Source organism: Athene noctua, chromosome 8, assembly GCF_965140245.1.
Source record: "Athene noctua chromosome 8, bAthNoc1.hap1.1, whole genome shotgun sequence".
NCBI classification, from domain to species: domain Eukaryota; kingdom Metazoa; phylum Chordata; class Aves; order Strigiformes; family Strigidae; genus Athene; species Athene noctua.
In genome coordinates, this window is record NC_134044.1 from 2,581,892 (window position 1) to 2,606,525 (window position 24,634).

Consider the following 24,634-nt stretch of genomic DNA (forward strand, 5'->3'; position numbering starts at 1 on the left):
ATACGACACCGCTGTAAATCACCTGGCTTTTGCCACCCTGCCCGCTGGGACAGAGGTTTGCACAGACAGGTTCGTTTAATCCAATTAGAGCCCGAAGCTGTTGCTGGAAAGATAAGCACCCCCTTCACCTGCCTGTCCCCCCATCCCGGGCTCACCGTCCGTCAGCGTCTGGAAGCACATCTTCCCGCTGTACTTGCCGTAGCCAGCCACAGTGCGGGCTCGCACCTGCACCACGTACACCATGCCGGGCCGCAGCCCCTCGATCCTGGCCGTGTTGGTCTGGCTGCGGGCCATGGAGGAATTGTACTCGTTGTGGTCCTGCAGGCACAGCCGAGGGAGACAGTCAGCAGGGACGGGCACAGGGGACAGTGGATGATCTGCCCTGCAGGCCCCCCTGTTCCTGTTGACGTTACGGATGAGGTTTATCTGCAGGGTGACAAAGCGGTGGCCCTGGTTCTGCTCCAGGAGGACAAGCGCTGGAGCCTGGGCAAGGTGGCTCAGATCCTCCCAGCTGACCTTGGCCCCTGATACAGAGGATCCCACAGAAACATGACTCACAAGGTCTGCCTGGAACTGGGGAGGTCCCCAGAGCATGTGCCTCCCAGGCAGCCCTCCTGGTCCCACCATAGTGAAGAGCATGGAGTAGCCAGGGGAAACAATAAGAGCATCCAGAGCAAAAACACTCATGTGCAGCAAACTCCTCCTTTTTGAACCACTGATGTGTTTCAGAAACATCATTCAGTTATGGAAACACCATAACGTGCCCTGTGAGGCTCCACGCAAGCAGGTTCAACTGGACTCTGATGAGAGCCCCAGCCCCTACAGTCCCTGCTTTGCTGGCAGGAGTCTTGGTGCTAAACCTTGGTGGAAATGTCATGCATCTCAAATCTCATTTTTTGCAACATTCCCCAGTGATTTGCTGTAAAAGGGGCCACTGGTGACATCATCCAATTATTCACATTTAGAGGAATTCATTAAAGCTGGCAAGACGCAGGAGGGATGGAACAGCTTGGGCTCGGCACGGTTCACTGCGAGGGTCGAGAGCATGTCCCCTGCGGGGAAAGAGAGCTGCCAGCAAAAGGACCAGCGAGAGGCAGTGACCCGGGACAGGGACAACCCTGATAACCTTCACCAGTCCTCACCACCACCCTCCGTTCCTCCTGATGCTGCCCCCCACACTCCAGGTCCCTGCTCATTCTAGCAGATACCAGAGCCAAGGCAGCAATGGGCACTGATGAGCTGGAGAAAATGCTGCCACAGGAGAGAAATTAGCATTTACAGCCACAACATTGCTCCCCTTCCTCTGGTTGCACACTGCTTCCACCTTCCAGAGCCAGCGTGGGTGACCTGGTGCCTGTTCCACCACCTGTCCCACCATCCGGACCCTTCCCAGAAAAGAGCCTGACTCAAAGCTCACTGATGTTCTCCCTCTCCCAGCACGTTCAGGACCTGAGCAGCCCCCCAGCAGCACTGTACAAAGCTCCGCATGCCCCATCCCACCCTCCACTACGAGATTTCCACCCAAGCTTACCGCTGCCGGCCTGGAGCCCACGGTGCTGCTCACATCAGGCGTGCAGATGCGGCTCACCTTCTCGTAGTAACGGATCTCGTAGTCCAGGATGATGCCGTTGGGCTGCTCGGGCTGAGGCCAGGACAGCGTGATGCTCCTCATTGTGGCACTCACCTGGTGCATGATGGGGACAGTGGAGGGTGCTGCCAAGAAGCAGGGAGGGAGGAAAAATTAATGGAGAGCAGTAGGATTGATGGCCCTGGGGAGGAGGAAAATCTCCTGGGTACGTGGAACATCCTGAATCTCCCATGCCTGCAGTTGTTCACCCCATGGGACAAGCTCAAGCATCAGCAGTGGGAAGAGTGGCATCTCAGAGGCTTATGGGGAGCCAGAGCAGCGAGCCAGCGAGGGAATTCTGGTATTTAAAACAATTATTCTTCTTAATTAGCTCAGAAATCCTCAGTGCTCCTTCTCTGTGGGATTGCTTGCTACAAGGATGTCTCCCACAGTGGGGCAAAGACAGCAAAGTTCTTCCCAGCGGGGACAAACCAAGGCTCGATGATGGTCTCCAGCTCTGCCTGCCATCTTTTGCTGTAACAGCCTCTCTGGGGGAAACAGCTCCCAGCACCCAGCGCTGCAGGAGCCTGTGCCACAGCTATGACCCCACATGCTGTCAGTAATAGTACACAGGAGCAAAAATCTGCCCACCCTGAGGGTGACCTGAGGATACCCCAGCTCAGCAAGGGGACTCCAAGGTGCTGGGGCCTGTAGCATGGCTTTGGCTCAGCCCTGGACTGGAGGAGCTGCTGGACTGGCTGTGAGGGGCTCTGTGGGGATGCTCATCCTCAGCACCCAAACATGTGTGTCCAGAGAAAGGCAACGGAGCTGGGGCAGGGTCTGGAGCACAGGTCTGATGGGGAGCAGCTGAGTGAACTGGGGGGGTTTAGTCTGGAGAAGAGGAGGCTGAGGGGAGACCTCCTGGCCCTCTACAGCTCCCTGACAGGAGGGTGCAGAAAGCTGGGGATGTGTCTCTTGAACCAAGGAACCAGCACCAGGACAAGAGGGAATGGCCTCAAGCTGCGCCAGGGCAGGGTCAGGCTGGCTCTGAGGCAGTATTTCTGTGCAGAAGGGGCTGTTGGGCGTTGGAATGGGCTGCCCAGGGCAGGGGGGGAGTCCCCATCCCTGGAGGGGTTGGAGAGTCGGGTTGACCCAGCGCTGAGGGATCTGGGGGAGTTGGGAACGGTCAGGGTGAGGGTCATGGTTGGACTGGAGGAGCTTCAAGGGCTTTTCCAACCCAGACCATTCTGTGATTCTGTGCTTCTACCAGTTTTATCTCCAAAGCCTAAACACTTGCAGGACAGTCTCAAACCATCTTTCAGCCCCTTGCCTATGCTGAGGCCATGGCACAAGGGTGCTCAAAGGCAGCACCTCCAGCCCTGCAGCCCAGGCAGCAAGCCACAGAGGTCCTGGACATCTTGTCACAGCATCCCTGGAGAAAGCAAGATGCTCGGCACTGGCTGAACATGCAGTCAGCAGTGGGCGTGAGCCTGGCATGGTTTGTCTGACCCCCTTCCCCACCCCCCTGCATTTCTAATCAGTCTTGCTGGCCACATAAGCTCCACCAAGCTGCCCACAGTATTTCAGTTTACCCACCAGACCAGAGCTAAGCGAGCAGGTTTTCTAAAATAGCTGCTAGGCTCAATGTCTCCACTGTTGCTGCTTCCTGCCCCCATCTCTGCATGCACTGGAACAATCCCAGGGCTGCACCTGCCAGGGAGCCAAGCACCCCTGGAGACCAGTACCCCCAGAGCCAAGCACCCCTGGAGACCAGCACCCCCAGCGCCAAGCATCCCTGGAGCCCAGCACCCCCAGAGCTGAGCATCCCTGAAGCCCAGCACCCCCAGAGCTGAGCATCCCTGGAGCCAAGCATCCACAGAGCTGAGCACACCTGAAGACAAGTATCCCTGGAGCTGAGCATCCCAGAGCTGAGCATCACTGGAACCAAGCACACCCAGAAGCAACACCATCCTTCCACCATGAAGGTCACCAAGCCGCTAAACTAGCCATAAGCCACTTTTTCCACTTTACCTGAAAGGGCCAGAGCCAGACAATACGGCCCTGATCCTGCATTTAATCCCACCAAAAGGCTCCAAGAAAGGTACCCAAGTCTCTCGGCACCCAAAACACACTGGCATGACCTGCTTTCAGGGTCAGGTCCCTGTCCAGTCCTCTCTGCCCTCCTCCTCCTCCTCACCGTGCCCAGACCACAGGCAGCACTGGGCAGGAAAAATGCTTCCTCCACGTGGGTTTGGGGCAGAGCTGAGCTTGGCACAATCAGTCTGGGGCATGGGATCATGCTGTGGAGGGAATCTGGAGGCAACAGGAGCCCTGCTCCACGTGGCCACACTGGGAGATGTCAATAGTTCAGCACCACCTTTGTTTACCCAGCATATTTAATCCTGTATATTTTTTTTTTAATCTCTCCACATCCTCTCCGAGAAGATGCTCGTGGGCTGAAATTAAACACTTAGCTTGATTGCTGTTTTGTTAATTGCTGCATTCCCCACCCTGTTAGCACGGATAGCGGCACGCAGGCGGATGGGGCTGGGAGCAGCCCTGCGGGCTGAGATGCACTAACCAGCCTGGATCCATCTCTGAGCGGGGAAAGCAAGTGGAAAAACCTGCTGTAAAGCCAAAAGGGATTTTAGAGGCAAAACAAGGGATAGCACCGATCCTGCCCTTGACATACCTGATGCATTCCCATCAGGTTATACCCCGCAGTCTGTCCCATGGCACTGGGAGCATTTCCACCTCAATATTCAGCCTTTGCAAGATGAACAGGGAGTGCCGGGGTACAGACAGACGGACCTGGGAGCCCTGGCTGTTCCCAACTCCCGGGCAGCCCAAGTGAGAAATGAGCAAACAAACACCCCAAAAATCCCACCGCAGGAGAAAAGGCTTGGAGACCAGAGGCAGGTTTGATTGCACCTGGTTCAGGAGACAGCAGAGTCAGCCTGGCACAAACGTAGATTTGTATTCCCCAGAGCTGGAAGACTAAAATATTTAGGCCAAGTTTCTGTCTTCTGGTCTCCCAAGGGAGAGGGTTGGCAAAGGCTGCCTGTGTTACACACTCGGCACAAAGCAGAAATTACCATCCCCTTTCTCTGCCCAAAACAGGCAGGTTTCCGTCTCCTTTGCTTCTTGTTCTCCTCATTGCACCCCGAGACCAGGTCCCCCACCCCACTGGCATCCCAGCTTGGTCAGGAGCTGCTTGTTCAGCTCCTGATGCCTGATTGGGAAGAGGGAGAGAAAGAAGCAGGGGAGCTTGGAAAACAGGAGAAGGGGAAAACAATTGGAGATGGATGTGCCAGAGGAGACGGAGCCTGAACTCAGCCCTGGGGTGCTGCTCCTCCTGTGCTGTGATGCAGCCAGGCTGCATTTCAAGACTGGATTCACCTCATCTCCCTGCTCCCGCTAGGAAAAAAGGGGGAAAGGGGGAAACAGTGATGCCACTTCCTCCCCAGGCAATCTAGAGGGGGATATAAAGCAGTTATCAGTCCTCAAACCCTTCCCTTCTAGAATTCAGCTCTCACTTTGCTCAGGGCTCAGGCAACCCCTCCACCTCCCTCATCCCTCTCCCTCCCTCTTTTCTTGGCCCTTCTCCCCACTTTCTGCCATTCCACCAGCCCGCCCAGGGCTGGGTACAGGTTTATCCCAGCCATGACACACCACTCACACCCCAGGAGCTTTTTCCTTCAGACTCAAGACCTTTCTTCCACTCAGAGACTGGAATAGGTAGCATACATCTTAAAACCCCCAGTACCACACCAACCCAGGGCTCACCGGCTTGGTTGGTAGTGATGTTAACAGAGACATGCTGCGGCGGGAAGGGGCTCTTGTTGGAAACCCCGTTGACAGCCTGGATCTCAAAGGTGTAGGGCGTGTGCGCCCACAGGCTGCTGATGAAGACCCGGGTCTCCGTCAGCCCCAGCTGCCTGGGGACAAAGTCCACGTTGTCATCGCAGCGGGAGCAGGCACGTCGGTCTGACCGACACTTCTTGCAGACGATGTTGTAGGTGACATCGTCCCGACCCCCCGTCTCTCGTGGTGGGTGCCACTCCAGGATGATGGATGTCTCATTGACGATGGAGATGACGTTGCGGGGGCCAGATGGGACGCCTGCAGGAAAGGAGAGCACTTGAGATGGGTCCTTGCCCAAAATATTACAATCAGCTCTACAGGCAACTCCAGCACAGAAGAGGACATCCCACAACTCTGTCTGTCAGTCTATCTATCACCTCCTGCCTCAAGAGGGATTTGGTCTCCATGGCTTTGACCAATTCAGGGTCAAGGCTCCCTATTGGCAACGCCAGCCCCCCTCTCCAACCACCTGCACAGAGGCATTTCATGGCTGGGGATGGGGACTCTCATGCCACAAACCTAATTAGTCTCCCAAAAAGCCCCCATGCAGCGTGCACACAGATACATCTGCCAAGATGGATCTGTTTTAATGATCAGGAGACACCGAGATAGCTCCAGTGCTCATGTGGAGAAGCACCTCAAACAGATTATCACAGTGAGAGGAAACACCATTTAGCCAGCACCGTGGAGAAATAGAGAAGCCATGGGCAAAAGAGAATCAAAATTGGAAAGTGGCTATTAACAGTTCAATATCTCAAGTTGGGAGCCCAAGTATTTAATGGCACAGAGGATGGCTCTCCTCTGAGCCCAGCACTGCTCACTGGTTTGCAAGCAGCTCGGACATTGGACAAGAGATCAAGATTGCATTGATCGAATCTGCTGGAGCCATTGCAAATGCTTCGTAGGACAGGAATTGAACATGGTTTTGATTGCACACGCTGCTGGAATGGAGCTGGAGCCCATAGAGAGTGATTCAGGAGGAATCCAGGTAGGAGAGAATCATCGAGGCACAAACATATGTCTGCCCAGGTCTGGGGAAGGATTTGGGGTTAGCCGGGATGGTTCCACAGCCAAGACCACAAAATCTGGCTGCTGGGTTATATTAAATAAGGAGAGTGATTAATTACTCGTGTCGGCAGGGCTTGGCACTGTGCTTCCAAGGAAGAAAAAGGACTTTGCCATGATGGGGGGAGCAATAAAAATGATGGAGGACTTGACCTGTGAGGAAAGGTTAAGAGAGCGAAGAACACTCTGTCTTGGGGAAAAACATCCCAGGGGAGCCCTCCACATGTTGTGCTGGGGAACATCATTAGTGGCTGCAGATAAATTAGCCCCGTTAGTGGCTTGGGATGGGATGGGAAGAAGTGGCTTCATCTGCACAGGGGTGACATGGCTGGTGGGATGGAGAGGTCCTGCATGGAGCACCTTCAGCTGACACCCTGCTCTGGCCATCTCTGCCAGCCAGCCGGGGAGGGGCCATGGTGGCCACCCCTGCCCAGTTCCCTGCCTGCGCCGCCCTCTCCCCTTGCTCCCTTAATTGCACCCAGGCAGGCATGCTGGGAGACTCTCTGAGCCGTTGCCGCGGATACTGCAGATGAAAGCGTTGTGTTAAAATGCCTAGAAAAATGACAGCCTTTAAAAATAATAAAAAAAAATAAAATAAAAAAATTCCCTTCAATTCTTTTCCCCTTTAGCAGAGTAGACACGCATGTCAGGGAGCAGTCAGCAGTGCAGCGTCCTCACTGGAAAGGGCTTTCATGGACTCGAGGCGCCACGGACATCCTGCTGTGGGGCAGCCCTGAAACCTCAGCAGCACAGAGTGGAGATGTCAAAAAGGGTTTATGGGAGGGGGCACAGGGGACACAGCAGGGGCAGGAGCAGGGGGAAGGATACCAATACCCGGGGCAGGGGGGGAGCCAGACCACAGGACTCGCAAAGGCTGGGGACAAGGATTGACAAATAGTGAGTTACCCCCCAAAAGCTGCAACCTGTCTCAGGAACCTTAATCCAACCCTTCTCTTCATACCTTAAGCAGACAATACCTTTTCAAGGGTGGATTTTTTCAAGAAAAAGGTAGAAAAACATCTTTATTCCCCATCCCAGTGGTAAATCTCTCCACGCTCCTCCCCCTTTAATAGCAGCCCCTTCCCTCCTCTGCCAGGCAAGGGCTCTGGTCCAGGACAGCACCTGCAGCTCCACGCTCTTATTTACTTCTCTGACACGGAGAAAAGTTTGTCAGTGAACAGCTGGCACCTCAAATTAGAGCGTAGTAAAATTAAGCGTCGACAAGAAGAAATAAAAATCAGCAAATAGACTTTTTTATACTGTATTCCTATAGTGCAGCAATACTGTAAATCAGCTATGTAACAAGACATAATAAAGATATATAGATTATTTGCAGTTGTGCTACCTGCTGACTACCTCTGGTCTGACAGCTCAATTGATCCAGCAAAACATGCAAATCCTTTCCTCATTTCCAACACACAGTTCAGGCGCTGCCCAGCACCAAGGGTCCAGAGCATCCTTGTGCTAAAGCTCCTTGATGGGCTGATTCAAGGTTCTGGATCATATTTGGGGGGGGTTGTTGTGGCTGAGACTCACATCCCCAGCAGGCTGAAGAGCACAGCAGCCTTTTATTCAATTCCGGGCTCTTTTCTCACCAAAAGACAGGCTTGAGGCTGCTGCTGCCATCCCAGGCAGTTCAGGCAGACAGCCGAGCAGCGATGCATCGCACGCAATGCCACGCTGAATACCAATGCTTAATGCACCCTTTCCCCCTATAAAAAAATATTCCATCTGCAAGACTATGAACAAGACAGCAACAGCAGATAACTTTAAATTCTAATTTATCATAGGAATTATCTCCCTACCATCACCACCACTGCCAGGGTGATGTATAAATTCAAATGGCTGCCGGAGAGGCGGGCTGCGGGGCTGTCCCATCACTCACTGTTCGGTGTGTGCCGCGATGGTGTCCCAGGAAAGCAAAGTAAAGGGTGATGTGACATCATCTGCTTATGCCAGCGTGGCAGTAAAGGGATTTGTGTTGGTGCAAGGAGTGTTTCTATAGCACGGGGAGGCGGTGCTGTGCTGTGCAGAGAGGGGTGGGTATTCAATATGGGTACCCCAGCCCTCCGCAGAGCTAAACCCTTGTGGTGGGATGACCTCGGCTGGCTGCCAGACACCCACCCAGCCGCTCTCTCGCTTCCCTCCCCAGAGCAGGATGGGGGGAGAAAACAAGATGAAAAAGCTCTCATGGGTTGAGACTTTATCCCTGCCACTTCCCCAGCAGCAGAGGGGAGTGAGGCTCTGCAGCCCCCCCGCCAACCCTGATCTGATACTCACTGGTGCAGGCAGCTGCCGGCAGATCGAAATCCGCCCGGTAGTAGCCGTTGCGGCAGGTGCAGACCGGCGAGGCCTCAGCAGTGGAGCGGCTGTTGGAGGGGCACAGTGTGCAGACCCCCGCACCCTGGCTGGCCTTGAACGTCCCTGCGGGGCAGGCTGCAAGGGAAAGGAGAAGAAAGCAGTTGGGTGCCGAACCATCCTGGGGTGGAGGTTTCCTTGAAATGAGGCAGAAAGAAAAAGAAAAGGAAGACATACAAGAAAGAAGACACCAAAAAACTCCACACCTGTATCAGAGCTAAACAGGGTAGCACCTTCCTACAAAGTTAGGGTGGCCATAATTTTCCACGCTGGCCATTATTTCTGGAGCAACCAGGAAAACACTGCAATCACACGGCAATGACACAGTAATTAGGCAGGCAGAAGAAGGGGCCTGCAGCAGCTGCTTCACTCCCCATCGTTCATACCTGGACAGAGGGATAGTGGGGGGCTGTGGGACCCCCTTCCCTGGCAGCAGTGATGGGGACACGGACACACAGGGGCAGGACAGCGTTCCCCTTCTGCTGATCCGCAATGTCCCTTTCCAGCACCCCAACAGCATGGCTCAGGTCTCACATCTCTTTTTCCATGCAAAATTTGAACATTTAATTAAAAAGTTGATGTGATGCTCATGACAGTGTCTTACGGGTCCATCCCATTAATCCCCCGCAGCCCAGGGCGGGGGCTAATATCCCTCCCAGCTTTCAGCTTCGGAGTTCATTCGAGCAGCAAATGGCAACTAATTCATAAACGAGAAGATGCTCCAGTTACAGCTATAGCGAGGCTTTCATCAGTGACAGGGGGAGGTTTCATTAATCAACTGTCTCTCTCTGCTCTGCAGTTAAGAGGGTGAAGATGGAGTGACAAAGATGGGGTCCCTCATCCCTGCCCCACTCCACTGGTCCTCACCAACTAGGCGTTGATAAATGGATTCTCATCCATCCTTGATATCTGACAAAACCCTCAGGTGGCCCCTACGAAACCAAAGGCTGCAGAAGGGAACGTCTGTTATTTTGGCACATGTACCCGAGGGACCAGACTTCCATCCAGGTCCACCACCTGGATGGGGGGAGACTGTTCCTGACCTCACACACAGGGTGGTCCCACCTCCATTTGGCTCGTGGCTCTGCCCTGCAATGCTGTCACCTCCAAGGCATGGCTCTGCAGAGAAACACCCTAAGTGTCTCATAAACACAGCGATGATTGAGATAATGGAAAGTGCCTCTTAGCCCCTGTCTGCTGCATCAGGATATGAGGCATCTCCTAGCAGCTATGAAGAGGAAATTAATAGGAGCAAGCAGGAGTAACCACTTTGATGCAATTTCCTTGGGAGATAGTGGACCATCTAATCTTTATTGGAGCCCTTTAACCTGTCATTCAAAACTCATGAAGGCCTCTTGCTCACACAGTCTTTCCAGATATTAAAAGATGATAAAAATGAATAAATCAAAACAATATTTTACAATTTTATTATTCAGGGGGATTTTTTTTTCCCCCAACCAAGGCACACAGCTGGCTGCAATGAACCGTCTCTTTCCAACAGTGCTAACAGCTGAGCAGGGACGTGGCATCCCAGAGGGACCAGACACCATCTCACACTGCCCTTCCTCCTCCCCACCATGGGATGAGTGCTGAGCCCTCCTCATCCTGCCACAGCCACCCCACATGTACAGCCTCTTACGGAAGCACTTAGGGCCGTAACCCTAAGGTTAACAAGAAGGCAGCCAGACGCAGACCCTTCCGTGAGCCGCGCACACAGCCTTATGCCCCGTAACAGCAAGAGGAAGCACAGAGTTACACCAGACACACAAGGCAGGAGACACAGCCACGTGTGGACACCAAAACTTCGAAGTGAATCTCCATTTCTTCACCTCTCCCTCCCCACCAGCACCTCCCCACAATGTCCCAGCAGCGCTGGGCTCCTGCCACGCAATGTGTGCACTTGTGGGTGACTTGTGGGCTCTAGAGCTGGAGGACACGCTCGGAAACATGCCTGAAACGTGCTCGGCTCTGGAGGAGCAGGAAACAGCAGGCAGCTGCCTATATTTTCATGGAAGGGGATGGAAAGGGAGGGAGGAAGACAAGAGGGGCACAGTGCTATGAACGTGCCTCAGTTTTAAGCACAGGGGCATGTTCGTGGGTCAGTTGAAGGCGTTTGTTAATTTTTAATTACAATTAACCCAAGTGATGCTTTGTCAAAATACCTGAACAAAGTACACGCTGCAAACCAGTGTCCTCAGGTTTCTTTCATCACTTCGCTTATCCGTAAATTCCTGTAATCTGCAGGCACATGGGTCTTAATTGTTATTATTACCAATTAGCTTTTCTCTCCCATAATTACACTGTGCTTGCCTAAACTCTCCTGCAGTTTCGGGGGAGGCTGATGCCTTCTACTTCCTCCCAAAGCTGCTGCAGGCTGCAGCCCTCCTCTCTTGCTGTTGCCTGTGTCCCCTCTGAACCATGAACCTCACACTGAAGACCAAACCAAACCCATGTATAGAGACCCGCACAGCGTGGAATCCGTAATCCTTGAGACGGTAAACGTGCAGTCCGACTGTAAGGCTCAGGTAGAGGGCTTGAGCCCAGGAGGGAGCAATAAATCACCCCACTAATGGCAAGCGTAATGTTTGCCTTGATTTAAGGGCTGCTGCTGTTTCCCAGAACTGGCAAGGTCTGGCTCTGCAATAGCACCTCCGACAAGCGCGGGAACAGGCTCTGCCTCAGCTTTCCCTGCAGAAACGGGCTCCTTCTGCCGGTGCCCAGGCTGCGGCGCAACCTGCATCTCTCCAGCCTGGAGAAGAATTAATTGATTGTTGATTATGTGGGATGGATAAGATTAATGATGTGCTTAACTATCCATTTCCTCGTGTTTAAGCACTAGGGGTGTGTTTGTAAATGATGAGGCACAAAACCTGGCCATGCCGCTCAGCAGCTTCAGCGCTCACTGGGGCTGCCTGCTGAGCACACAAACCCCTGCCGTAACCCAAAGTTGCCTGCCTGCACACCCGGGACATCGTGCAGCCTGGGCGGCCAGGGCCAGGGGTTTGCCAGCAGGACCCCTTTCCCGGGGCTGCCGCAAGCATTTGGGAGCAAGAGGGAGCATCGTTGCAGGGCTGCTTAAACCCAGGCTTCTTGTAGCGAGATGTCATCGCTGGAGGTTTGGGGGGGGGGGGGGGCGGGTGGTAAAAAAATTATCCAAGTGTCTCTCGTGCCTGATGGGTGCTGGTAGGGGTGGCAGAGGATTTGCAGCACCCCAGAGGGCTGGAGGCAGCTGGGGTACTCCTGGCCACAGCTTCCCCTCTTACTCCCCCACCAAAGACCTGGGGGTTGGGGATGCGGCCATGTCCCACACAGGGCAAAACACCCAGTGAAGGCACCACAGATCTGCATCCCCTCCGCTGCCTCCCTCCTCACTCTGCAGCTTGCACAGGGCCGGATGAATTACTAAAGCAGTGGCAGCATGCAGCACGATCGCGAGGCTTTTTGCTGCTGAAAACTCTGCTGTCTTTACAGCCTGCACCCTTATATTTCAGCTCCCAGGGGTCCTAGAAAGATACAGAGGTAAGTGGGGTCTCTCTGCTCATCCACCCCTGTTCTTGCCCAACGCAAGCCATTGTTAAAAGACCAGACACTCTGTGGAAAGGTGTGGGGGTATCCAAGTGTTTCATTCGTCAAATGAAATCCTGTCAGTTAGCATCTAGAACTGGCACTTTTTAAAAGGAAGAGGGAGGGAGGGAGGGAGGGAGGGAGGGAGGGAGGCAGGAAGGAAGGAAGGAAGGAAGGAAGGAAGGAAGGAAGGAAGGAAGGAAGGAAGGAAGGAAGGAAGGAAGGAAGGAAGGAAGGAAGGAAGGAAGGAAGGAAGGAAGGAAGGAAGGAAGGAAGGAAGGAAGGAAGGAAGGAAAAGAAGACATCTTCTATATTAACTTGCTCTAAAGCTCTCTGGGGACATGGAGTGGCATCTTTCCTTACAGGTTTTAAAATAGAGCTTCTGCAAAGAATTACAGACTTCATCTCGCGATTCAGCAAGCCCACCTCCTCCCCCGACCCTCGCTGCAGCTCCCTTCACTTACAGCAAACCAAGTCTGCGCCGCCTCATCATTCCCCTGCCCCTAATGTCCCCGCTGGGGCAGAGCTAACCACATTTGCCAGGTATTCCCAAATTCATGCTTGTTTTGGGTTCCCTTTTGGGTCAAATGACTTTGCAGAGCAAACCCAGTGTCTTGCAGCACACCCATGGTCATGCTGGCACATCAGGTGATGAAAAGATGGGTTAGAAGTAGCAGTGCTGCACAAGATGATGCTCTCAAGCGAGCTGGAGGCATGGAGAAGACTGCCACATGCGAAGGGACTAAGGAGCCTGGATGATCCAGCCTTGCTCCAAAAAGACATGTGGTTGGCACCTACTAGCACCCTTGGCAGATGGGCAGCAGGGAAGGTGCTCTATTGGGTTTGGGGACACCACGGGCCATGAACAGAGGAACAACTGCAGCTCACTGCACTTATAGCCCACTGGAAGAGGATTCAAGGCCGTTTCTCCCCTTTCTGCAAATGACAATTTTCATTAAGAAAAAAACCTGGCTCCTAAAACTGACACTTTCTGCATGAGGCTCACAATTTTGGATGAAACCTGAAAGACACGAGGAGACACTTGATAGAAACCCTTTGTATGTTTTGTAGACACCTTTGACACAACATGTCTTTAAGCCCACCAAAAAAAGAAAAAAAATCCCATCAATTTTTCAGCCTTCCAGTGGAGATTTCCTGATTAGCTCCGTCCTGCTGTCTCCTCGTGCAGCCTGCATGCATGAGGCTAGGAAGCCCTCCTAGATGCTTTCAGCTGAAAGACACCATTCAGGCAAATAAACACCCACACAAAATTGTGTGCTATAGAAAAATGACATTTAGAGGATGTTGTGATTACCGGGGCAGGCACTCTGGCAGCTGCCGTGGCTTCCTGGGGCGGCTGCCGAGCCAGCTCCCACTCGCCCTCCCGGGTAGGTAGTGCCGAGGGGACCCGTGGCACCGTGTCCCCCGGGGACACACACATGGGGTTGCAGATCCCAACACCGCCACGGGCTGTAACACAACCAGCGGTTTGGGGTTTCAATCCCTTTTATGTGATGATGGCACTAAGGATGCAGGCTGCAGTTTGGGGGAAAAACCAGCAGAATCAGTCAAGCTGTCATCCACATGCCACCACTCCCTGGCGGGGCCTGCCATCTCCCCATCTTCAAAGGGCTGCCTTCCCACCCTGCTTTCATCTCCCTCGTTATCCTCCCCACACACATCCAAGCAGGGAGCAGGCACTCGTTGCCAGAGGTTTAATTGAATCCCTACTTGACACTCTCCTGTCATGCCTTCGCTCCTGCAACTCTGTTGAAGAGGGGGTTGGGGGTTGTTCAGGTTTTTTTTTTTTTCCCCCCATTTTTAATTTTTAATGATCCGATTCCCTTTTATATCAAGCCAAGTGCTTCTCCTGAGCACCTCAGCCCTGGCACAGCCGCAGCAAGCTCGGCAGGCAGCCGGCAATACCAGTGGGTGTCCTGCTGTGCTGCCCTCCATGATGCATACACAAATAAATTCAGAGAGGTTTCTGTATTCGGAGCAATGCCGTGCTCCGATGAGGAGGGGTGGGAGGGTACCCATCACACACATCCTGCTTTCCTGACCACAACAAGAAGGGAGATGGGGATCAGACCCGGCCCTGAAACACCCCATCAGCCACCGAATCTCCTTTCCTACATCCAATCCTTGGGGCACGGTGAGGAGCGTGACCCAGATGGAGAAACAGGCAAGTCCAAGCATCCCCAACCCTGAAGCACCCTTGGACAGACTGACACATGCTCCTGCAGGGAGAGAGCTCAGCACAAGCCCCTGAGCAATATCAGAAAACACAGTACCTTGGGGATGGGACACCCCAGCAGAGCTTTGTCTCAGGGAGGGATAAAACCTCATTTTGGTGCAAAATTCACCATTTTTGCAGCAAAATGCACAAATTCTTGTCATTTCGCATCACCCAGAGCTGATTCCGCCTGAGGACTGAGCACTTACCCAACCTAATTACAAACAGCACCCGCCTCAGTGCGTTGCATTTCCGTATTTCAGCACTGTATAGGCAGAAACTCATGAGATAAACATGAGCTTCCCAGCATCTGGGTTCACATCCTGCAGGCGATGGGCTGCATCTCTCCCCAACACACGGAAGAAAGAGGCCCCGACTCCTCATGATGCAGGCAGTTAATTAAACCAGCCCTTCACCTCTGGAGGAATGGGTTTAGATCCACCTTGGGACACATGTAAATTAAAGTCAGCGGTGTCTGAACCCACCCCACCATGGTTTATTTGTGGAGGAAAAGTAAAATTCAATGTGGTTTTTCCTTTCTCAGGGGGGTTTTTCTGCTCTTCAGCTCACAGATGAGAAATGAATTGAAGCAGAGTAGGATTTCAAAGGTTCTTGAGGGATAGGTAGCTGCACGAGTTCAATTAGTGGCAACAGGTGTATGTACATCCATGTTTGCCTCTCCCAAAAATCCCATCCCTCATCAACCAAGGATTTGCTCCCCTGGGGCGGACCGAGGTGCTCGTAGACTGAGCCCTGCATGCTTGGCTGCAAGCAAAACAAAGCTGGTGTTCCCTTAGAAGTGTTTCTCCTCCAGGAAGGTGGGTTTGGAAAAATTAAGGGTCTCTGGATGCAGAAGAGCTTCAACACCAACTGTTTAGCTGAGATCATGGCCCTAAACAATGAGTTTAAGCCTAGAGCAGGGCATGGAAGCAGCCGGTTTTGGCTGCCACATGCCCTGCAGTACCCATCTTTCCAACAGGTCCACACTTGCCCACTTAATCACCACTCTGGGCTTGACTTTCTCTGTTTTTCATGGCTGGGGGGATTTTGAAGGTCTAAAGATTAAATCTGTCCCAGATCCATTTGTTGGATGAGATAGGGGAGAGCACGCACGCCCTGGGCAGAAGGTGCTGCAGGGCTGCCAGCTTGCCACAGAGCAGGGAAACTGCTTTGCTCTCCAAGTCAGCGGGGTGAATAAAAACAACACGTCTCAAAGTCACTTTTGCAGATCACTTTTCTCCCAGTTGGGTTTTGCTCTGCTTTAGTTTCCACTTTGCACCGGGCTGAGGCTGCCCAGTCTCACAGCGCAGCTCTCCTACTACTGTCAGCTTCCCTTCCTTTTCATAAATCAGCCAGCGATGGCCAACCTTCTGCTCCAGCACTTTTGCACATGAGATCAGGAGTGAAACGTGGCTGGTGGGCACATGGTACAGCTCATGGAGACCCCCTGGCCCATTTCCACTTCTCACTGGTGTTTCAGCTCTTCACCCTCGGGAATTAAAGCACAGCTATGGAGAAGAGGAGGAAGGTGTTGCAGGGAAGAACGAGGCTGGCACTGCCTCTCCAAACACCCACTTTTGGTGATAATATGCTAAGTAATTTGATCAAACACTAAACAATTCATCTGCGTACACAGGGAGGTTTATGGTGCAGTGACCAGCGGTTGCATGGCCACAGTGGTGATTGGCACTGGATGTTCCTCATCATCCTAATGCTGCTCGAGCTTATTATTCTGAGTCAACAAATGAAGGGGGGATGAAGTTCTCGGCAATGACTTGAGGCTATCACACCTCTATAGACTCTTCTGTAAAAACATATTTAGCAGCTGCAGCCTGCCACGGGCTTTTCCCTCTGACGGAGCTGTCAGCCCTGAAAGCAGGACAGGGCTGGGTTTGCCATCGCTGCCCCAATCCCTCACGGGTGGCGAGGCCAGCAGCTGTCTGAATAATAGCCGCAAATTAAATGCCACGACACAGCTCTCCCCGGGGATGTGATATAAGGAAAGGGGAGATTGATTTACCAGTAAATAGACAGCACTGTCCAACCCCTTACTCCTGGGCTTCCCTGCCCTGCCCAGCACTAGATGAACATTTACATCTTTGCTGTATCTTAAAACCGGAGCTAAGGGGTGGGAAGGAAGCCAAGAAATTCATCCTACGCCAGCAACAAAAAACAATTTAGGGAGAGAAAGGATGAGTGGGATGGGCGCGCTGCCGGGGAGCCGGACGGCACTGGGAGCAGAGCAGCTGGGAGAAGCAGTGGGGCTCCAGCAGCAGGGCAAGAAAGCCGAGGTCTGCCCAGGCAGGGACTGCTCCCAGCCAACCTCCAGCATCCCCAGCCCTGTTGTTTTGCCCATTTTTAACAAACAGGGTGGTTTATCACAGCTGGGTGCCCTGTTTTAACCTCAGGCACAGCTCTAATCTGGACTTCAGGAAACCCTTGGAACCTGAGGTAGGCTTGGTTTTAATGAGGGCAATATAACTAAGGCTGAGCTTAAGGTGGCTGGTGCTATGAAGGGCAAGCGATGCCTTGGCGATGCTGTTGTGCACCACATTACACCAGTTCTGGTTGACTGGGCCAAGCACAAGCTGGAGAGGGGACCACCAGGACCAGTGCCGGTGAGCAGATGCATTCCCAGCAGTGCAGTGTCACCTGGAACAAACCTCCTGATGAGTCTGGAGCAAACAACTGGGAGGATCAGGACTCAGGCCAGGACTCATGCCGCAAAAACACAAGTCCCAGAAGATGCTCTACTCCCATCCCAGGTATTGGGCTCAATACAGGAGTCATGCAGCAAGATTATTTCCCTCATGAACTGCAGCAACATGAGACTCCAGGAGTTGATGGACACGAACTGGAAGCCACACAGAAGAGCCGATACTTTCATGTACCACTTAACGTCGTGTTCACCCCTCAACGCCTACATGAGCTATTAAGCTACCTAAAGAGGAGGAAAGTGAGCTGCCACAGAAATCCATGGTGGATCCCAGAGAGCAGGTACAGAGGTGCTGGCAAGGGCTGTACTTAGAAGCCCCCTGAAAATGATGCATCTTTGCTTGGCAACTGGCAGACCCACCCTGGGGATTTCAGGAACCACTGATGTCACCCCAGCCCCTCTTCCAACTGAGAAATCGGGGCATCACCCCTGGGCTCTCTGAAGCACACACCCTTCCTGGCTGGGAAGCAAACATCTCCTGTTTCTAGTAGGAACTAATTAAGCACCTTTTCCTCCTTTGCCAGCTCACGCCACACAGTATCCCCTCAATCTAGAGAACATCAAGTGCTTATTAATTATGTCTGAAGTGGTTCCTTGTTAGTGCCGACGCCGCGAAGGATGAGTCACCCTGGGATGGGACTGGGGGAGAGCTTCAGCCGCAGGGCCAGGCTCACGCTGCCAGCACGAGGATGCCAGCACGGGCAGGGACACACGGACACACGGCTCCTTTATGTCCATGCCATGGCACTGGAGAACATCGTGCCTTGGGTTGCACTGGGGTGGTGGGATGCCCCGTCACTGAGTAGGACCCCTCCATCCTGGTAGAGATGGGCCTCAAGGGCTTCCATTTTCTGTCAGACTGCTTGAGGACCATGCCCAGGGATGGATTCAGCAAGGCAGGATGGATTCAGCAAGGGGAGGACATTCCAACTAAAGCACAATTGCTCTCCCACATCCCTTATCCACTCCAAGAGCCCCATGCATGGAATTAATTAGAAAAATAATTAAGAGAGCTCCCCTATGAATACTTATAACAAAATGAACTACAATTACTATTCCTTGGAGGACAGGCGCCTTCTTACCCAACCGTGGAGAGGAGAGGGGAAACACAGCACTGACCAGGAGACCAGAGGCACCATCTGCTCTTGCCTTCACATCTACTTGCCTGCACATGGCGCTGGCCCCTGGTAAACTGCCTCCATCATCCCACACAAGCATGAGCAAAGCACTCCCTTTCCACCCCTGGGGGTGGCATTTTTGGCAGCAAGTCATATTTCTCATAGTCGGGTGCAATTTAATATTATTTCTGTATATGAGTATCACATATATATTTTGTACAATTTCTCTCTCTTTTAATAACACCTCCTTTTCCACCCTAAGCAGTTAAATGGTGGCTGCTGCCATTGACTTGTGTGAGTGGCTCTTATCAGCCCTAATCTCCTGGAGCCAGAAAACACTTAAAGAGCTATTTCTGAAAGTTTTACCTCTCTCTCTTCCACTTATTTATTTTTCCACATCCATACTCTCCCTCTCCACACTATTCTTAAAATCTTCCCTGCCCAGATTGCTCAGTTCCAAGTACCCTTTCCCCACCTCACTACCTTCATCCCAACTTTCCAACACCCCCAATGTAACAGCATGGGAAAGCACAGGGGACCACAGTATTACAACTTTCCTTCCCAATTCCCCTCTCTCTGCACACAGTTGAGCTTAAAAACTAGTTAGCAGGAGAGTCGGTCCCTGGTGCATCCCAAACCCTTGGCAGCCAAGCCCAGCTGCCACCGGGTGCTGCAATGGCCAATGGCATTCGCTACAAAAGAAATATCTTGGAAAAAAAATGTTTTCTCATATGTGTTGGGTTTGTGTGTGGCAGGGTTTTGGTAGCAGGGGAGAGGGTACAACAGTGGCCCCTGTGAGAAGTTTCTCAAAGCTCCCTCGGCTCCAGCTCGCACCCAGCTCTGGCCAAGGCCGCGACAATCAGCAACGGTGGCGACACCTCTGTGATAACGTATTTCAGAAGGGGAAATTGAGAGGTGGAGGAGTTCTGAGGGAGATACCTCTGCACCGAGGTCAGTGGATGAAAGGAGGAGGAAGCAGGGGGAGGTACGCCAGAGCAGAGACCCCCTGCAGCCCGCGGTGAGAGGACAGGCTGTGCCCTGCACCCATGGGGGTCACCGGGGAGCAGATGCCGACCTGCAGCCCCTGGGGGACCCCACACCGGAGCAGGGGCTGCACCTGAAGGAGATCAGGACTCTGAGGGCAGCCCCCGCTGGAGCAGTCTGGTGCTGGGAGGGACCCACCCTGGAGCAGTGCAGGCAGAGCTGCAGCCCCTGGGAAGGACCCACGGCACAGAAGTTCATGGAGGACTGTCTCCCGTGAGGGGACCCCACGCTGCAGCAGGAGAAGAGTGTGAGGAGTCCTCCCCTGAGGAGGAAGGAGCAGCAGAAACAAGGAGTGGTGAACTGACCACAACCCCCATCCCCTGCCCCGCTGTGTTGCTGGAGGGGAGGAGGAAGAGAAATCAGGAGCAAAGCTGAGCCTGGGAAGAAAGGAGGGGTGGGGGGGAAGCTGTTTTTAAGATGTGGCTGTATTTCTCTATCCTACTCTGTTTGATTGGCAAATTAAGTGGTGGTGATGGTGTTCAAACTAAACTGATGTTCTTTTTTCTTCCTTGATCGAGTCTGTCTTTTGCCCATGACCATAACTGGTGGGCCATCCCTCCGTATCTTTGTCTCAATTCCTGAGCCTTTTGTTTTATTTTCTCCTTCCCATCCCTGAGGAGAAAGGAGTGGGTGAGCAGTTGCTGGTGCATGGTTGCCCTCTGGGCTTAAACTTCAACATCATGGCAGTGGGGCTTCACTACCAGACAGAAATAGGAAGCGAGGAAAGATGAAAAGGCAAAAGTAACAGATGAGCTCCTCAGGCAGCACATTGCTGCGGTGCCGAGGCAGGAGAGAGGGGACCGTGAGGAACACAAAACAGCTGGATTGCCTTCCATGGCCCTCACTCTTTGAGGTTCTCCTGCAGCATTGTACCCACCAATGGAAAATTTGGCCAGGGCCAAATTCCCACCCTCTTCCTGCATGAGGCTGGCTTGCAAAAAATGCTTGGTCCCAAGGGCAGAGCCCAGCTTGCAGATCAAGAGCCAAGGGAAGAGGTGGAGATGATGTTCATCACACAGTGGAAGAGCTGGTATTTTGGAGACCCCACATACTGCAGCCACAGCAGCAGCCACTGGAGTCGAGCAGCACAAACCAACCGAGACCCCAACCTGCAAGGAGTTCAAAGGAGAATTCAAAGCAGACAACAGCTTACAATAACACAATGCTACTTGGCTCCAATATAACTACCATCAGGTCACTGTTGGTTGTGAGCATTGCTGGACAGAGCAAGGAGCAGCTCAAAGGGGTTTCCAGGCAGAAGCACAAGGCTGGAAAACTATGGTAGCTCATCCTCTGCAGCTCACTGACAAGCAAATTGGAGCTGGAGCAGGCGGCGTTCCAACAGCTCAATGTCCAAGTGGAAACCAGTAGTGAGTGGTGCCCCTCAGGGGTCTGTACTGGAACTATTCGATATCTTCATGAACAACATAATAAGACTGAGTGCTCCCCCAGCAAGTTTGTAGATGACACCAAGCTGAGAGTTGCAGTTGATTCACTAGCGGTGATGCCTTCCAGAGGGAGCTCAACAGGTTTGAACAGCGAGCCTATGTGAACCTTGACGTTCAACAAGGTCAAGTTGCACATGGGTTGCAGCAACCCCCAGTATCAGTACAGACTGGAGGATGAATGGATTGAGAGCAGTCCTGTGGAGAAGGACTTGGTGGACAAAGTGGATGTGAGCTGGCAATGTGCGCTTGCAGCCCAGAAATCCAACTGTATCCTGGGCTGCCTCACAAGAAACATGGCCAGCAGGTTGAGGGAGGGGATTCTGCCCTGTACTCTGCTCTCGTGAGACCCCACCTGGAGTACTGCCTCCAGCTCTGGGGTCCTCAGTACAAGACAGACATGGACCTGTTGGAGTGGGTCCAGAGGAGGCCATGAAAATGGTCAGAGGGCTGGAACACCTGGTATGGAGAAAGCTGAGAGAGTTGGGGTTGTTCAGCCTGGAGAAGAGAAGGCTGTAGGGAGACCTTATTGTGGCATTTCAATATATAAAGGGGGCTGGTAAGAAAGATGGAGAGAGACTTTTTACCAAGACCTGTATTGACAGGACAAGGGGAACAGTTTTAAACTGGAAAAGGGTAGGTTTAGGTTGGACATAAGGAAGAACTTCTTTTATGATGAGGATGGTGAGACACTAGAACAGGTTGTCCAGAGAAGTTGTGAGTAGCCCATCACTGGAAGTGCTTAAGATCAAGTTGTTTAGGGCTTTGAGCAACCTGACCTAGTGCAAGATGTCCCTGCCTACATCAGGGGGGTTGGACAGGATGAGCTTTGAAGGTCCCTTTCAGCCAAACCATTCCATGATTCTATGATTCCCACACTGGTTCATCCCCATGCCGCAGTGGGCAGGTAGGCAACCTGCTCAAAAGCTCCCAGTCAGGGAAAGGACCTTCTGCAAACGTCATGAACTCGCTGGCACTGTGCCACCACAGGAGAGGTGCCCAAAGCTGAAGGGTGAAACAACACCCACCTCTGGGCACAGCCAGCAGCTCCCTGCCAAAATCCCCACCCGTGTCCCATACTGGTGGTAGCAACAAGGGGGTAAAAAAAAACCAGTCTCCTCCATCCTCAACATCTGTTACACATAAGTCAAAGCCACCCGAGACTGCAGGGATTTGCAGTACGTAGGCAGCTCTGGAAGCTTTTCTTAGCTGTGAAACATAATTTGCACCTTGGGCTCTCTAAGAATAAGTTGTCTTAAATAATAATACATGATTAAGAGCTCACAAGCTGATTGAACATGGAAGCAGGAGGTCTGTGATAGCTCCAGGACTCACCCTGTCACCTTCATCCCAGCACCGCTGTCTCGCTGTGAGCGCTGGCCCTGCTCACCCCACACACTGAAACCGATGCCTGTGGCAGAACCAGATTTGGGTTTAGCCAGAAGATGATGGTCCTCAGCAGCAGCCAGTCAGCCAGAGAACCTTTTTGCCATGCCCAGAACCATTTCAAGCCTTCAAATTCCACATTTTGCAACAGCGCAAAACCCACAAGCATCAAAGTAATTCCTGCTCCCAAGGAGGGCAACCGGCTCCCTCTGTGACACAGAGCGGACACATGCTGGCGTGCATCAACCCATCCCAAAGCTACGCCCAGGGCAAGTTTATCAAGTGATTGGTTTTAGGTGCCTCAGTGACATCCCACCTGGCTGCAGATAACTACTATAATATAGTAAAAAATTAAAAATAAAAAAATCAGATCAAAATAAGTTGATATTAAGTCTCACCTTACAGGCAATTTAACCTCCTGGCTGCAGACCCAGCAGAGGAAAGGTGGTCAAGCTAGAGCAGAAATTCAATTCCAAATTCCCCTTGTATATTCCCCAAGACACCTCTGCTTTTACGGATGAGTTTTAGGCAGCAAAGCCCAGAAACCAGACCTGAGGTTGGCACTCCCTGCCTCTGACATGGCACATAGCCCTGTGCCCTGGACTTCACAACTCTTGCCCAAAAAAAAGCTAGGAGATGGCAAAACTCTGCCCTCACCAACCCAAGCATCATCCCTGAGAGGCCCCAGGGAGGGAAGAGATGAGACGAGATGAGGACATTAGCCCAGGCATTGCTCCCTGCTCAGGTGGACGCTGTTGCTCAGAGGTCAGTGATGACCATGCAGGATGCAGCCACACCAAGAGCACCAAGGTGACAAGCTCACAGCTCTCTCCTTCCTAAAAGTCATTTTCATAAAATAAATATCATACAAGCAGATGATTCCTGGGCTTAACATGAAAAAGAAGCAATGTGGTTCCACCCCATGCTAATAATTACATTTTCTTGGTTGCTGCTTGCTGGGTGAGGCTCCCCTAGGAGCTCAGGGTGGGGGAACATCCGTTCCCTCCTCATGTGAGTTTGCACATCTTAATTTCAGGCACTCACAACTGAATATTTAGTCTGGTTTGATGCTCCAATAGACAAGGCGTGGATTATTTCTTGGCCGTGAGTCTGCTGCACTGGCTGAAGACGGATGGATTTTCCCATGGCTCCTCAGCCCTCCTCCAAAGCCTTGCTTAAGTGCGCAAGCGATGCTTTGATTTAATCACCGTGCTCCTGCTCTCGACGCATCCTCTGAGATACAAGACACCAGGCGTGACAAATGACCACTTTTAACACACTCAGAGCTAACACCCACGGCACTGCTTCATTTGTCACCATCCGGGTGCAGAACGACCCAGGTAGCAGACGCAGCAGTTTGGAGAGGGCAGAAAATTAAAACCTCAGTAACCTGCGCTGATTAGTTTTCTTTTTCGCTCACCCTAGTGGGCTCCATCCTTCCTCTGCACATACCTGCAGTGTCCCAGGCCCTGGCTGGCAAGTCCAACCCACGCAAAACTCCTCTAACAGCCAGGGAAAAGCAAGGCGAGGTGCAACAGCATGACGCGCTCCACCTAGTCTATGGCTTTTTCACAGCTTGCGTTTATGCGATGGGTCTTTCACTTAATTAAAAAAAAAAAAAAAAAAAAAATCATCGGCAAAGGCCTATTTCCCAAAGCAGAGGTTGCAAGAGACCTGCAAAGCCTGACTGCAGCCCCAGGGCACAGCTCCCAAACGATGCCCTGCACAGGGGAGTGCTGATGAGTTATCTCATGACTTGGGGGGAAAAAAATCCATTTTATTATTATTACTAGCCAGCTGGGGTAAAAAAACACTTTTTAAAATTTTAATTATTATTACTAGCTAGCTGGGAGAGATGCTGGCTCTCAAAGAGCTTGCCTTGGGCTGTGTGGTATGGTGCAGCCCTGAACATGGGCAAGATCCCCATCCCTTGCAAGCAAACAGCAGCAAAATGGCACCAGAGGAAGCCATTCCCAAACCAGCTCTCTCATGACACAAAAAAAACCCCAACAAACACCCCCCCCCCCCAAAAAAAAAAAAAAACAAAAAACAAAAAACTAAAAAGGAAAAAAGGAAAAAGGTAGAGAAAGGCTTTAAAACTCTCCGGGCTGAGTCACTGGATTTGCCAGGTGCTGGCTGTTTGCAAACAAGGGTGGGAACAATGCTGGTGCCGGAGGTGGGCTGTATCCTGCGCTTCCTCACTGCTTTCCCATTGTCTGGGAGAACAATCCCCGCTCCTGCCGGAGAGCGAAGGGCCTTCGACATGCTGGG

The 24,634-nt window shown here is 52.3% G+C and overlaps 1 protein-coding gene across 1 annotated transcript in view; it reads right to left on the reverse strand.

Annotated features, from left to right (window-relative positions):
• Nucleotides 1-24,634, reverse strand: part of EPHB1 (EPH receptor B1) — an 85,996-nt gene that overhangs the window by 22,864 nt on the left and 38,498 nt on the right. The window contains exons 4-7 of the mRNA XM_074912602.1: nt 8,777-8,932; nt 5,354-5,689; nt 1,532-1,713; nt 156-318 (exon numbers count right to left, since the gene is read on the reverse strand). Of these exons, the coding sequence (XP_074768703.1) occupies nt 156-318; nt 1,532-1,713; nt 5,354-5,689; nt 8,777-8,932 (837 nt within the window). The remainder of the gene's footprint in view (nt 1-155; nt 319-1,531; nt 1,714-5,353; nt 5,690-8,776; nt 8,933-24,634) is intronic.